The sequence below is a fragment of the Manis pentadactyla genome, chromosome 15 (assembly GCF_030020395.1).
Source record: "Manis pentadactyla isolate mManPen7 chromosome 15, mManPen7.hap1, whole genome shotgun sequence".
NCBI classification, from domain to species: Eukaryota; Metazoa; Chordata; class Mammalia; order Pholidota; family Manidae; genus Manis; species Manis pentadactyla.
The window spans coordinates 13809779-13826063 of record NC_080033.1 but is presented as its reverse complement, the minus strand read 5'-3'; the positions used below and the strand labels follow the sequence as shown (position 1 = coordinate 13826063).

The 16285-nt window shown below is 49.6% G+C and overlaps 1 protein-coding gene across 5 annotated transcripts in view; it reads left to right on the top strand.

The window, feature by feature from the left end:
* SIPA1L3 (signal induced proliferation associated 1 like 3) overlaps positions 1–16285 on the top strand; it is a 218287-nt gene that overhangs the window by 180602 nt on the left and 21400 nt on the right. For all 5 annotated transcript variants that reach the window (XM_036876806.2, XM_036876817.2, XM_057493126.1 and 2 more), the window contains exon 15: positions 10724–10945. In XM_036876806.2, the coding sequence (XP_036732701.2) occupies positions 10724–10945 (222 nt within the window). The remainder of the gene's footprint in view (positions 1–10723; positions 10946–16285) is intronic.

The window sequence follows — 16285 nt, the reverse complement described above, 5'->3', positions numbered from 1 at the left end:
GAGTTGATTTAAAGAAACATATTCATGGTAGAAGTGTGGACTCCAGAGTCAGCCCCCCAGGGTTCAACCTCTGCCTTGTTTTGGCTGTGTGGCTTTGGGCAAATGACTGGACCTTTCTGGGCCTCGGTTCCCTCATCTGTGAACTGGGGGCCAAATCACATAACTACCTCATAGGGGTATGGTGAGGATGAAATGAGCAAATGCTTGTAGAGTACTTAGAACAGTACCTGGCATTGGGTCTCAAGCCTGGCTATCATTAGAGGGGTGGGGAGGGGGGCTAGGAGTGGTATAAAAAAGAAGAGGCCTGCCTTAGAAGAGGCCTGCCTTAAACTAAGTCAGTCAGAATGTCTCCTGATCAAAGCCTGTTACCAGCAGCACTGGGGGCGCAGTGGTGACTGAGACAACCCCAGGACTGCCCTCTCAGGGCTCAAAGTCCAATGAGGGGAACAGACCCATCCCCAAACAGTACAGCCCAGAGTGATCAGGGCCAGGGTAAGGGAAGCCCCCAGACTGTGGGTAAGGGAAGCCCAGAGGAGGGGCCTGACCCTGTTGTGGGAGGGGCTTTCCTGGAGCACAGAGGCTGAGCTAGCTAGGGAGGTGGGAGAGCAGCATGTCTCAGACAGAGAAGACATACACGTGCCACTGTCAGCCTTCCCTGCACGGACAAACCTCCCATCACTGGCCCTCCCACAATCCTCCCCTCTCAATAGGTACAAGTTCCCAGATAGCTGTTCAAGGGCCCCCACGCACCTCTGCCTGCTGCTGGTCACACTGCTCCTTGCACCCTGCAGCCCAGCAGCCTTCTGCATCTGTCATCAGTCCATTCCCTTGGGCTGAGCTGGAAAGACAGCCTGCTGCCCACCCTCAGCTCCTCACAGGCAGGCACAAGTGTTCAGTAGCCACCCTTCTCCATGTCCACAGCACTTTGTAGCATGGCGTCTGTGTAAATTCTCACGGTGAGCATGCAGTGTATGTCCAGCCCTCTGCTGGGAGCTACAGGGCAGACAGAACCCTGGCCATCCTGGCAGTCAGGGTACCAGGGGAGACAGCAGCAAATAATTAGAAAAGCAATGAATCAATTACGCTCACAGATAGCCTGCAGAGGAGACCCACTGGGATCTGAGTGAGGGTATGGAGCAGGCCAGGGCAGGGGATGATTTCCCTGAGGAGGGGTCATTTCTGCCAACAATAAGAAGGACAAGGAGGGGGTTGTGGAGTGGTTTCTGGGAGGCTGATGATATATTCTTGATCTGGGTTGCAGTTATGTGGATGGTTGCTTTGTAATGATTTGTTAAACTGTACATGTGTGTTTTGTATACTTTGCTGTATGTGGGCTATTTTACAACTTTCTAAAAAAGAGATAAAGATGGGATGTGAAGAGGGTGTCCCTGCAAGAGAAAGTAGCATGTGCAAAGGCCCTGAGTGGGAAGGAAAGTAGGTGCCATCCTGTCACTGAACACAGGCCCTGTGGCTCATGCAGAAATTGAAGAAGGCAGCTAGTGGGAGGTTGGGGAGGACAGCAGGGGCCCCTCAGAGCCTGTGACCCACATGACAAAGTTTGGATTTGATCCTAAGAGCTGTGGGCAGTGAGGAAGGGGTAGTACAGGCAGGTTTCTGATTGGAAAGAGGTTGCTGGGGCCATGACTGGAGGTGGAGTCTCAGGAATGGGAGTGAAAAGGAAGGGGTCTACACAGAACAGAGCAATTGTGGCCACATCAGCAAGAGGCATCACTAGGACATAAGGAAGGAGGGAGACACAGGCCCAGGACGGCACCAGCGAGCTGCCGAAGGGCCAGGCAGACTGCTGAGTACCAGGAGGCTGCTCAGGCTGGGACTACTGAGATTCTGGAGAGGAGAGGAGAGCCGGGCTGGGCTGGCTGTAGAGAAATGTTACTGTTTCATTCACTGGCCACTAATGCACCCACCTTGTGCCAGGCACTCTTCTAAACACAGCAGTACAGCATGGAACAAAGTTGCGTCCCTCCTTTTTGGAGCCAACATTCTTCTGAAGAGAGAATGAGACAGACAGACAGCTGAGCAACCATGTTAACATGAATCTGTATGCCAGGTGGCAGTAGTTATGGGGAGAAAAACCAAAGAGGTCAGAGGTCTGAAGGAGTTGACATTTTGTAGGAAGCAAGGAAGTGGTCTGGGCAAGGGAAACGGCAAATGCTGAGATCCTGGGTTTGAACTCGTTTGCAGTGCTCCAGAAAAGGCCGGGTGGCCTGAGGAGGTGGACGGACTGGGCAAAGGGGAGAGAGGCAGGAGGTCAGAACTTCAAGGTGGGCAGGCTTACTGACCATCGGCAGATCCTGGGATTTGATTCTGAATGACAGGAGAGCCCTGGAGGCCTTTGAACACATAATCTGACTAGCGTTTTAAAAGATACTCCCACCTACTCTAGGGAAAATGGGCTCCGTGCGGGTTAAAGAGGATTGACTTGGCAGGCACAAATCAAGGGCTGCCCGGAAAGGGATGGGCCCTGCCATGCCCAAACGGAACCCGCCTCACGCCTCTGCGAGCTCCAGCCCTGCCGTGGAAGCCGCTGCAGCCTGTAGCAGCTTGTGCCCATCAATGACTTCAGTGACTTCAGATTCTTCCCTCAGACGTTCGTCATGTGGGAGCCAAGCTTCCGGGCACGCGGCCAGGCGCCAGCTCGTGCTGTGGGCACCACAGAGGGCTGAGCGATCCCAGGCGGGCAGCCACCTGGCCCCCCACCTTCTCCTGAGGCAACACACACTCCAAAGCTTCCTAGGTTTTGCTCCCAGAGCAGTTTGTCCAAGCTGTTTAGGGGCAGTCTGAGGCCGTCCACTCCACGTGGACTGACATAGCTGGGCGTTCCCAGGCAGGCAGGAAGCACTTGGCCCTGCTTCCCCAGGCTGTGCCGGGAGTCTTCCGGGACAGCCCTTCCAGGGCACAGCCTGAAAGGTAATGTGAGGGCCTTGGGATCCGCTGGGCCCTGTGTTAGCTAGGAGGCTGGGGCCACACATGATAGAGACCTACGCAGAGAGTCACAGTCAGCCTGGGGAGAGGAGCCCAGGCCCTGGGAAGGAGAGCAGGGAACCAGGCGGTGCTTGGAGGCAGGGAGCAGTGCAGAGGTGAAGCGGTTCTGGTCTGTTGGAAAGAGCTTCTGTGTGGCTGGAGCAGAGTGAATTAGGGGAGCCAAGGGGCAGAGGGGCCAGGCCAGATGGAGTGGGGCCTTGTGGGCTGCGGGGCGGACTCACCCTGAGTGGGGTGGGGCCAGAGTCCTGAGCCCACGAGGCCGAGGTCTGACTCAGGCCTTCCCAGGCTGCCTCTGGCTGTGTTTGAAGGAGGCTGCCGAGATGATTCCATGGGCATCAGTTGGTGGAAGTGGTGAGCAGTGGTTAGATGTGCCTTGATTTTGACCCCATATCTCTCTGCTTCTACTCTCTGAACACCTGCCACTTCTGCTGCCAGGCCACAGGGTGGCATGTGGCCATTCAGGGCTCCCATGATGGAGCCTGATAATTCCAGCCACATGCAGGGACCGATTTGATCCTCAAGGTCATGCCAGACACCAGGGAGAGAGCATGAGATTGGTCCAGAATTTGAGGCCAAGCAGCAAGGGGCCCACAGGGGCCGCCCTGGGGTATCTGGGTGAGCTGTGTTATTCCTGGGCTCTGGCCACTGCATGTCCAGATGTCAGCTCCATCACTACCCAGCTGTATCATCTGCATCAGCCTCCTTAGTTTCTCTGAGGTTGTTTTCTCATCTGTGAAATGGGGTAATAATAGGATGCCTGAAGGATGAACCACAATCATGCATTTTGAGTATCTGGCTCAGGTACTGGGACGTAGCTGGGTCCAGAAATACCAGCGGCTGCTAGATTGTATTTTTACTTACTGTGTCCTTCCTGTGACACCTTTTGTCATTGAGAGTACAGGCTGGTGGTTAAAGGCAGGGTCTGTTAACCCAGACTGCCTGGGTTTGCATCCTGGCTCTATCCCCTACTAGCTGTTTCATTTGGGGCAAATTATCTCATCTCCTGGGCCTCAGTTTCCCCACTTGAAACATGGGGTGGTAGTTCCTGCCTTATGGAGTTGCCAGGACTAAGTGAACTGAGTCCCGTAAGATGCTCAGAGCAGGCCTGGCTATGCCCATTGGCTCAGTGGGTCAGCACTGACTACCACCTGCTCCATCACTGCTCTTCCTCCTGAAGGCAGGGGCACAGCTCCCTTTGTGCCTGTAGCCCGCCCTAAGCCACCCAGCAGACCAGAGCATTGCACGTGTGTGATTTCTCCATGCAGCCCATGGTTTTTCAGCTTGCTTTGTAAGCCGCAAAACCTTCTACTCCAACAAAATCTTAAATGCTCCCCTAACACAGATGTGACACAGGTAAATGGCACCTCTCTAGGGGTGAGGGTTGGGTGAGAGTGCAGAGCAGGGTGCCCCAGTCCTGGCTGAGCCCAGAACCCTGCCTTCACCCCTGGACACACCACATCCCTTTATAACTTTGCTCATATGACCTCACAAGGGAGGTGCTGTCCTTGCCTCATTTCTCAGGGAAGAAACTGAGGCTCACCAGGGAAAGGAACTCATGCTCAGGTCCCAGTGTGTTGGTGGAGCTGGGATTAGAACCTGGGTCAGGTGAGAGTATAGCCTGTGTTCTCGTCCACTGTGTGGTGTGCTCCATGTGTAAAGTCACAGCAGAGGCCCAGAGAGGATACCTGTCCACACTGGTGTTTGAGAAAGAAAGTGGGTTCACCCGACTGATCAGTAGGTGGGGTAAGAACTCCACTCCATCCCGGGCACCCAGCCCAGCTCTGGCCATGGGTGTGTGGGAAGGGACACTCACCTCAGAGGGCTGGGTGGAGATACCTAGCATATACAGGGGAATAGTTCTTTGCTGAGGCCCTGCTACGCACAAGGCACCATCTGTTTCTGAGGCTTGTGGAGGTTGAAGACAAGTAACAGGTTGGCTACAAGTAACAGAAAACCCCAGCTCAACTGGAGGAAGTGTATCATCTCACAGAAAGTGAAGTCCCAGGTTCTCTCTGTTGGCCTGTGGGCTCGCTGCCCTCCCAGCCTTAAAGTGGCTATCAGTCAACCAGATAGTCACATTGTCCAGTGGAAGAGGAAGTGATGTTTTCTGCAAGTGTTTTCCTGTTTGTTTTTTAGTGAAGAAATCCTCCCCAGAAGTCCCCCAGCAGACAGTCCACACACACATATACATCCCCAATGTCTCCCTGGCTAGAAATAGGTCAGAGACCCACCCCAAACCCATCCCAGACAAGTGGTTTCACCCAGTCAGGATTTGCCCTCTGGGCTGGGTGGCAGGTCACCTTCCTCAAGTAAGGGTTCAGTGAGGTCAGCCTTTATGTACCGGATGAGGGGGGATTCGGATGACACACGCTCAGCCTGAAGAGGGGACAAAACCATCCCAAGAGAAGCAGTAGATGGAGCTGGCTGGCAGACACAAAGGTGCTCATCGTTTTCCCTCCCTTCTTTAATCATCTCTTGTTTTTTCAGCTCATAAAAATTGAACATGCCTGATGACAAAATAGAGAAGTACATACTGTAGAAAAGTCAGGGCCAAAATCAACTATGATGTATCATATAGAGTCGACCCTCGGCAGCCACTGAAGCGAGAGGGATTTGTGTGGACTGACCTGGACAGAGCTACAGAATATATTTTTAAGGTAAACAGCCAGGTGCAGAGCCAGGCTAGGATACGCTGCCATTTGTTTTACAAAGACCAGTTGGGAGGGCACACGCTCCCCCTCACACACGTGCTTGTGTACGCACAGCGCTCTGTTGAAGGGAAGGAGAGCCGTGGTTGCCTTGCCTTGAGGTGTCGGACGGCTCTTCCTTCTTACCCTGTGCCGTGGTTTTGTTTGACTTGTATTCTGTACGGTTCCCTGTCATTACTGCCTGCAGAGATAAATCAGTGTACAATCCACCAGAGATTTTTCTCCAAAAGTGTACCAGCCCGGTTCTTTCAAACATTTTGACCATTACCCAAAACAGGAAAAGCATTCTACTTTACAACCAGCATGGACATCCAGAATGAAGTTTCATGAAATCACTTACTTCACCTAATATGCTAAAATTTTTTATTCTAGTCTATTTCTTTTTTTTCTTTCCCTTAATGGTCAAGACTCCCTAAATTGATTTTCATGACCCACAGTTGGGAAAAAACTGTACATATCTTTATAGTATAAAAGAAAAAAAAACAATAATCATACAGTATATGTACATTTAAAAAAAGCACAGTCATGCTTTGCACCATGCCTTCTTTCTGCTTACCGTAGCTCAGACATCTGTCCTCATCCATAACAGATCTCATTCTTTTCTTTTCTTTTTTTATGGTTGGTATGTTTATTAGATTAGAGTTCGCTTCCCCCACTACACTGTGAGTGTCCTAAAGGCAGGGACCTTGCCCATCCTGCTCACCACAGCACCGACTGAGATGTCTGGCAAATAGACGATGTGCAATAAATGTTGAATATGTAGAGATACAGATCAACGTTGAAAGGGGCAGTTGGGCTGAGAGATTTCTAAACTGAAAATAAAGATGGTGGGGGTCACTTAATAGTTCAAGTCGACGAGTGTATGGGCTTGCTCAAACGGTGTGCAGCCTGAAGAGACATTTCAAGATAAACAATAATGTGGCTCACAGTCACTGTGCAAAGATGCCAGGGCCCCCCACCTAGCTGTGGCTCATACCAGTCACTGCCCAGCCCTGCCCTCTGAGCCCAGCCCCTAAGGGACAGAGAGGCACCGATTCAAAAGCCCCCAAAAGAGCACCCGTAACCTTCCCTCCACTCCGAAATCTGTCCCTTTCTTCACACTGGCTACATAGTTTTTGATCATAAGGGTATGCTTGGAATAATCTATTACTCCCTTATTAAAAGATATCCAGGTCGTGTCCAGCTTTTTTTCACTGTACACAGCACTGCAGCAACAATCCTTGTGTGTGCCCACATGTACTCATGCAGGCTTTTCTGTGGCACAGATTTCTGGGAGGTCACATGTTAGACTGACACTGCTCATCCTTCAGTTCTCAGCTCAAATGCCACTGCCTCCTTGGGGAAGCCCTCCTGATCACCCCAAGTCCATTCACAGCATTATGTGTTCCATGGCTTCCTGGGCATCCCCCCACCAGTGACCAACCTTGGTCCTGTTAGCAGATGTTGCTAAATTATAGAAAGCATGTATAGTCAGCTTGCTTTTTTCAACCCAGTCTGACAATCTCTGCCTTTTGATTGGAGTGTTTAAACATTCATGTGTAGTGAAAATTGTTAATGACTGATTTATATTTGCCATTTTTTTCTTTGTTTTCTACATGTTTACTGTCTTTCTTGCTCCTCTGTTCTTTCTGTATGGCTGCCTTTTGGCTAAATAAATGTGGTGTACATTTGGATTCCTCTTGATTTTTGTTGCCTGTTTTCTTTTTAGTTAGCATAATATGCATCTTATCAGTATAATTAAGATTAATACTAATTCCAATAAAATACAGACTTCCTCCAATATAGCCCCATTCCTTTCCCCCTCCTTTCTGCTATTTTTGTCACATATATTGCATCCATATATATTATGAGCCCAGCAATTGTGTATTATTATTATTGCCTTTTATCTCTTTAAGAATATTGGAGAAGAAATAAGAAGCCATAAATCTATTGAATCTTTTATTCTAACCCACAAATTTATTCTCTTGGACCCTTCATTTCTCTGTGTGGATTCAGTTCACTATCTGAAATCACTTACTTTCAACCTGAAGACTTCTATTATTATTTTAAGGCAGATGAGGTAACAATGAATTCTTTCAGTCTTTGGTTACCTGAAAACATCTTTATTTTGCTTTCATTTGTGGAGGACAATTTTTGCTGGGTATAGAATTCCTGGTTGATAAATTTTTCTTTCAGCACTTTGAAAATGTCATTCCATTCCATTGTTTCAAGTGAGAAGTCAGCAGTTAATTGTATTGATGCTCCTCTGTATATGATGAATCCCCTTTCTCTTGATACTTTCAAGATTTTTATCTTAGTGTTTTTCTACATGTGAATGTCTTTATAGTTATCCTGATTGGGTTTTGTCGAGCTTCTTAGATATGTAGATGAATGCTTTTCATCAAATTTGGAGAGTTTTCAGCCATTATTTCTTCAAATCTTTCCTCTGCCCCTTTCCTCTCCTGAAACTCAATACACATATATCAGTGTGCCTGATGCTGTCCCAAAGGTTTCACTGTGGCAACTTCCTTGTTCATTGAGCTGGACAGGGGAATGGGAGGAGCTCCAGGCCAAAATGTCACAGATTCCCTCTGTTCTTACCTGAAATTCATCAGTTTTTCAAGTATAAAGGATTCTTGGATAACTGTATGCCCTCGGTCAATTATTTCCAGAGTGCTGAAATTGTTGTTTTTATCAATTTTGTGCTTTTGGAACGGAGGATTGCCACTCTCCTCATTTGGCCATAGTCCAAAGTCCCACCCCTTAATATTGCTAAATTGACCTTCAGAAAGGATTTATTGACTTACACTCCAAGAGCATTGATTTTCTCATTAAAAACTTCTTCCTTGAAATGGAATTGGAATCTTACTAAGAAGTTTTTTTTGTTAAAGTATCATTGATATACAATCTTATGAAGGTTTCACATGAATAATATTGTGGTTTCAACATTCACCCATATTACCAAGTCCTCATCCCCACATTGCAGCCACTGCCTATCAGCGTAGTAAGATGCTATAGAGTCATTACTTCTCTTCTCCATGCTGTACTGCCTTCCCCATGACCTACATATATTATGATTGTGGATTATAGTGTCCCTTAATCCCTTTCACCCTCCCCACCTACTCTCCCCAAACCCTCCCCTTTGGTAACCAGTAGTCCCTTCTTGGAGTCTGTGAGTCTGCTGCTGTTTTGTTCCTTCCGTTTTGCTTTGTTGTTATACTCCACAAATGAGTGAAATAATTTCATACTTGTCTTTCTCTGCCTGGCTTATTTCACTGAGCATAATACCCTCTAGCTCTATCCATGTTGTTGCAAATGGTAGGATTTGTTTCCTTATGGCTGAATAATATTCCATTGTGTATATGTACCACATCTTCTTTATGCATTCATCTACTGATGGACACTTAGGTTGCTTCCATATCTTGGTTATTATAAATAATGCTGCGATAAACATAGGGGTGCATATGTCTTTTTGAATCAGGGATCTTGTTTTCTTCAGGTAAATTCCTAGGAGTGGAATTACTGGGTCAAATGGTATTTCTGTTTTTAGATCTTTGAGGAGCCTCCATATTGCTTTCTGCAATGGTTGAACTAATTTTCATTCCCACCAACAGTGGAGGTTCCCCTTTCTCCACATCCTTGCCAGCATTTGTTGTTCCTTGTGTTTTGGATGTTGGCCAACCTAACTGGTGTGCCGTAATACCTCATTGTGGTTTCAACTTGCATTTCCCTGATGATTAGCAATGTGGAGCATCTTTTCATGTGCCTGTTGGCCGTCTGAATTTCTTCTTTGGAGAAGTGTCTATGCAGATCCTCTGCCCCTTTTTTAATTGGTTTATTTGTTTATTAGGTGTTGAGCCATGTGAGAGTTCTTTATATATTTTGGATGTTAACCCCTTATCAGATAGGCCATTTACAAATATATTTTCCCATACCATAGAATGCCTTCTTGTTCTGTTGATGGTGTCCTTGGCTGTACAGAAAGAAGCTTTTTAGTTTGATGTAGTCCCACTTGTTCATTTTTTATTCTGTTTCCCTTGCCCTAGGAGAATTGTTCAGGAAAAAGCTGCTCATGTTTATATTCAAGAGATTTCTGCCTATCTTTTCTTCTGTGAGTTTTATGGTTTCACAACATAGATTCAGGTCTTTGATGCATTTCGAGTTTACTTTTGTATATGGACTTAGACAGTAATCCAGTTTCATTCTCTTACATGTAGCTGTCCAGTTTTGCCAACACCAGTTGTTGAAGAGCCTGTCTTTTCCCCACTGTATATGAAAAGTTTTAAAAGTTGATTAGCCTGAGTGGGGTAAACAGTTGGGTCCCCAAGAGTTGAATCCTGGTTAACAGAATGAGGTTCGTTGTTAACATTAATTCCACAGGAATTCAGCATTCAGGATATTGAGCTGTAGTTTTAGACTGGGTCAGCTGGAATGGTGTCTGATGTATAGTAGGTGCTCAAAAAATATTTGAATGAGGAGGCTACCTGGAAAGATACATTTCAAGTAAAAAAAAAAAAAAACACCTCTGAAGTTACGGAATAATGTATTAACATGATCCCAGTTACATAAAAACACAACTCTCACTCCCCCTTCAAAAAAAGGTCCTGTTTCTCTGCTTGTATATATGTGTCTATTTGTAATGCACAGGGAAGGGCTTAGGAAGAAATAGAGCGGGCAAAGCCCTGGCTACCTCTAGAGATAGGCAGGTGGGATCCCCACTGTTAGCTGTGTAGGCTTTACCCAGAAGACCTGGAATCTTGGGGTGCATTCACCCACAAGGGCGACATTTTTAGGTTCCCACAAGGATACTAAATGTGCTAGAAGGGCGCTCCTGGGGCAGGTTTGGACGCTGTACGGGCAACTTTATCTTTCCTCCATACAGACTTCTTCTAAATTGGAATTCTCCACAGCAGTAATGTATTTGTGTCTCTCGTGTGTAAATGAAGAGTTTTCCAGGAGTACATTTAAACAGATCTGTTTTGCAAAGTGTAGGATGGATTTGATTGTTTGTTTCTTTTGTTTTTGCTTTGTAGTGACATGAGCTCAAGGGCTGGCTACCCCGCTCAGGTTTACAAAACTGCCAGCACAGAGACTCCTCGGTCCTCACAGCTGGCCCAGCCCGGCCCTTTCCAGCTCTCCGCCTCTGTCCCCAAGTCCTTCTTCTCCAAGCAGCCCGTGCGCAATAAGCACCAAACAGGGTGGAAGAAAGTGGACGAGCCCCCGCCACGGCCACTCCCCTTCACTGACCCAAAGAAGTAAGTGCCCGGATGCCAAGGGGGTGCTGTTGGAGCCAAGATGGAGAAAAGGGTGACACCTCAGTCACTCATTCAACAGGGCACTCTGCCAGTCCCCGCTGAGAACACAGCCTTGAATGGCACACAGAGATCCCTAGACTGGGTACTCACCAGGTCCCTGCAAGGGGCACACAGCCTGTGAGGAGCAGGAAGGAGCTGCTGTGGTGGGCCAGGCAGGAGGCGAGAGGGCTGGAGTGGGGTGGAGGCCAAGGACGGAGGAGGGGCAGCCTCAGGATAGATGGGAGCAGGTAGAGTTTGCTGGTACATGGGGTCCGGTGTGAGAGAAAGGGTGAGGCTGAAAGCAAATCTGGGTCTTGTGCCTGAAGGGTGGACTTCCCGTGAGCTGAGCTGAGAACTGTCAAGTGAGGAGTGGGCTCGCGGGGAGCTCTGGAGCTCGTCCTGGACGGGTCACATTTGCGATGCACAGAGAACATTGAGGAGACAGTCTGGTAGGCAGTCTGGACCTCAAAGGAGGGGTCAGGCTGGGGAGAGAAACTGGGGTGTTATCAGCCTAAAGGCATGAGGCTATAGAGGAGCTCCCCAACACTGGCAGCATGGGGAGAAGGAGGGGAGGTATAGGATTGAGCCTCAGATCCCTCAGTGTTCAGAGATGAAAGAGGAGCTAGCAGAGGAGGCGCCCAGCCAGGCGGGTCCTGGGAGCCCAGGGTAATGAGCGGTCGGGGGGAACAAGCCTGAGAGCTGAGCATCCTCAGATTGAGCCTCAGGGAGGCCACTGGGGGGTGAGCATGAAAGACACTGGAGGCAGTTGCACACACAGTGCGTTTGAAGTGTTCTGTTGTAAAGCTCAGAGAGAAGAGGGGAGTTTGCAGAAGGGTGTTTTCTTAGGTTAGGTGAGTGTATCTGATGTTTATTGAGTACGTCGCTATGTGCCCGTCTCCAAACAGCTCTGTGAGGTGGACCTACTGTTAGCCCCATTTTACAGATGAGGCAGCTGAGGCCAGAGGCACATGGCTGGTACAGGATGGAGCTGGGGTCAGAGCCTAGGAAGCCTGGTCCAAGCCCTTCTTCTGTTGGCTGTTCCTCCTCCATCCTGTTCTTTCGTGACCTGGATGAGCCATTCAAATGTGTGGATGACACACAGCTCATAAGGAGAGAAGTGTCAGGAGACAGAAACGGGTCCCAGGAGATGTGAGCAGGCAAGCGTGCTGCTCAGGCTGAGAATCCAGTTCACGCACCTCACAGCCAGGGGCACTCTGAAAACCAGATCCTGATGCTCAGATCCCCCAAGTAAACCTCCATTGGCACCCCACTCCCAGAAGTAATGACAGAGGCTCATGGTTACTAAGCATGTACAACAGACCAGGCCAAGAGCACTGTGTGCTTTGCCCAGACTCCCAACCAGGGCCTGCAGGATCTGCCCTCCCCCCTCACCCCTGCCCTCCTCCATGCCTTGGGCCTCCTGTGCTCCTCATACCAGCCAAGTCCAGGCCAGCCTCAGGGCCTTTGCAGCAGCCTCTCTGGTGCCTGGAATGCTCTCTCCCCACCTCATGGCTGGCTTCAGGGAGCTCAGTCTCACATCCCCTCCTCAGAGGGCCCTCCCAGCCGTTCGTAGCCCCATCATTCTGTCACTTGGCTCTTGCCCACAGCCCATTTCCCAAACTCATGTTGTCTTGGTCATGAGGCAGTAATGGGCTGCCTGGCACTCTTTGGGCGCTTCATCAGTGAATGTAGAAGCCATGCATCTCGTCCTATTCTTACCACTACCCCATGAAAGACTGTAAGACCCCCACTTCTCAGGGTGGCCAGAGGGTGAGGCCCTGCTGACCCCATATGTGCCTCCTCCCTCCCCCTGCATGTGTGCTGTCCCGCTGCCTGGGCTCCCCCACCCCATGGCTCACTCCTGCCCTCCGGTATTAGCTTGCTGGGCTGCGGTGACAAAATACCACAGGCTTCAACAGCAGAAATGGATTGTCTCGTGGTTCTTGAGGTTAGACATCCGTGATGAAGGGGTCGGCAGGGTTGGGTCCTTCTGAGGGCTGGGAGCAGAATCCCTTCAACTCCGCTCCACTAGCTGCTGTTGGCTTGCTGGCAACATGTGGGATTTCTTAGCTTGAAGATGCGTCACCAAATCTCAGCCTTCATCTTGACATGGCGTTCTCCCTGTGTGCTTGTCTCTGGCTAATTTTTTCTTTTTACAAGGATGCCAGTCACTGGATTAGAGTCCATCCTGATTGCCTCGTTTTACCTTCATCACCTCTATAAACGTCCAATTTACAAGCAAAGTCACATTCTGAGATCCTGGGGTTTAAGATTTCAGCATATTTTGGGGGGATAACCCATAACACCACTCCTCAGGTCTCCACACAGACATGCCGTCCTCAGGGAAGCCCTCCCCCACACACCAGGCTCCTCCTCCCGCTGCCTCCGGGCTGCCTCCTTCCCTTCCAGGGCATCTACCCCAGGGCATATCAGCTGCTTGTTTCCTAGGGACTTGCTTTCTTTCTGTTTCCCTCACTGGGCTGAGTCACCATGAGCAGAGGTACCATGAGCCCCACCCAGGGCCCAGCACGTAGTAGATGCTCAGAAAATATACTGGCTATATGACAACCCTAAACTACCATGCCCTTTCTCAGTGATAAGATCCAAAGAAGGCTTTTTACAGATGTGTGTGTGCATGTGTGTGTGTGTGTGTGTGTGTGTGTGTGTGTGCAAACACCTGCAAACCAAATACATAAAACATTTGAGGGCACAAATAAAATTGTTCCATGATTTCTTATAACATTTACTAATTTAGTTATGGATACATTTTTGAAATCACATGCATAAGATACGTTAACTTAGAATTACTGCTTTTGTCCATATGCTCCCATTTCACAAAGCCATTTTATTCAAACTCTTCCCATTCATTTTGGAGGTAATGTCTTTGTCATTGTTAGCAACACCTCTGAGTCAACTGACCTACTTTTCCAGAAAACATCATCTTCACTTCCAGCTAAATTACTTGAGATTAAGCATGTTTTTGTTTTTTTTAATCTTGGCATGATGCTGCCACTGAACTTGTACCCCAAGGTGCAAAAGCTCATTTGCATAAATTATTCCTTATATTTATGGATACCTACTCTGCCAAGTATTGTTATAAGCCCTTTACATACATTAACTCATTTAATCCTCACTACTTTGCATCCCATTTTCCAGATGAGAAAAATTGAGGTACAGAATGGTTAAGGCACTGGCCTAAATTCACTTGGTTAGTTAAAGTTGATCACTGCAAATACTATGATTGTTGGTTTTATAATTTGTCTGCATAAGTTCACCACATACTATGAGCACATCCCCCCCAGGAGTAGTTACCAAATCTGTTTACTTTCTTTGCGTTGTTCATTGATTCTGGTCAGAGACGTCTACCGCTTCCCCCAGGGGAATGATAACGGCTGCAGCCTACTTGGAGCGCTGCCTTTCAGCCAGGCTGCCCTCTCACAGATGAGGCTGCCTGGGGCCTGGGGCAGCAGGTGTGACCAGGGCTTGCCCTTCCAACCACCACTCCATGCTGGAGACCACAAACAGACTTTTCCTTAGGACCGTGCCTCCTCGCTGGGCCCTAGGTCTGTAGGACCGGGGCAGTGGGACCCCATCACGTATACCTCATGACAACCCTACCAATGTAGTCACTGAGCCGTTTTATACTCAGAGATAAGTGGCATCAGTGTGGAGGCCCATTCTTGGCTGGGCCTGCCTTGTGAGACTTCTCAGAGTGGCTGAGGGCCCACCAGGGGCAGCACCAGCCCTTCAGCTGAATCGAAACCGGCCAGCTGGGGAGGAAGGCCCAGGATGGCGGAGGAGGCAGGGCTGAGGGCTGCTGGATCCACCCCCTTCTTTGCTGGCTGCAGCCTGGCCTTCCTGTCAGCCTGGAAACCCATCGGCCTCTCCTACATCAGACCCTCACGTCCTACGCCCTCAGACCCCCTGCTGGGAACCTCGAATGGATTAACTCAGTCCATCCTCACAACCCTGCAGGTAGGGGTGGCAATCATCCCAGCTTAAAGAGGGAAACTAGGGTTGGAGAAGGGAGAGCAGCTGATGAGGGATTCCCGGCCTGACCCCTGTGCTGTTCACCTCTCTACTGGTTGGGTGAAGGCAGACCAGTGAATTAAGGGTCCTGGGATGAAGTGTCAAAACAGGGCTGTCTGGCCATCGGAGGAAGAACTCTCTTCAGCAGGAGGGCCGAGCGGAAGGGACCTTCTGTGGCAGATGCTCTCAGCCCTTCCAGCACACAGCGTCTCCATCCCTCAGTAGCTCACTCTTTCCTTTGTTCAACATTTGCCCAATACAGGGTATTTGCCCAAATACAGGGAAGACTGTTCCTTCCAATAAATTAGTCCTCAGAAAATGTGAGTCCCTGCCCTGGACATGAGTTCCCCTTGTTCTCTCACGTGACGAGATGCTCTGTTAGTTGCCTTGCTGTGTAGGAATCCTGGCTCTGCCACGTCCAGCTGGGTGGCCTAGGCTAGGTGCTTCTAACTGTGCTTCGGTTTCCCCATCTGGAAATGGGGGTGAGAACAGGGTCCTAATTCTGTGGTCGTCAGGAGGATCAGTGGGGCTAGGTCTCTCCAGCCCTAGCAAAGCAGCCTGGCCACTGACGAGACAAAGTGAACTAACGCGTCTGAAGGGCAGCCCAGGCTTGGGGGGTGGGGGGGCCAGGGGCAGCTTTGTTGCTGCTGTGTATACTACAGGTGCCATCAGAGCAGTGTCCTGCATCAGAGCCACCCCCGTGACGTCCAGCTCCCACCGCCTCTCTGTGTGAGAACCTCTGAGTCCTCACCCGTAGCAAAGGTGATGGCAGCACCTGCCTCTCAGGGTCACCGTGAGGAATGAGTGCCGCCCACAGAGGGCCCACATCACCGGGAGCCGCCTTCCACGATCCACGCACACTGAGTGCGGGTTTCATCGTGAGCGGATCTCAAGGTGGCTCAGAGCATCAGGCCAATGTGGGTTCTGAGTATGTGTGTGTCTCAGTTTCCCCAGCTTCAAAAGGGGAAGACAGGAGGTGGCATGAGGATTCAGTTAGGTATAGGGAAGTGCCTAGTGATGGGTGGCTGGGCTGATGGGCCCTGGCACCTAGTGGTTGGCCCCTGGCATTCGGGCTCCTTGCATCTCAGGTTTGGGGGCCCTGGGTCCAGCTCAGTGCAGCCACAGAGGGAGCAGGGGAAGTCCTCTTCCCAACATCCCCAGCCCCTAGCACGGTTGTCCCCCTTCCCGCAGCTGCTCCCAGCCATCCTTCCAGGAGAATCTGCCTGCCACCGAGGAGGTACAGGCCTGCTAAGTGTCCTCGCCAGCCCCGTT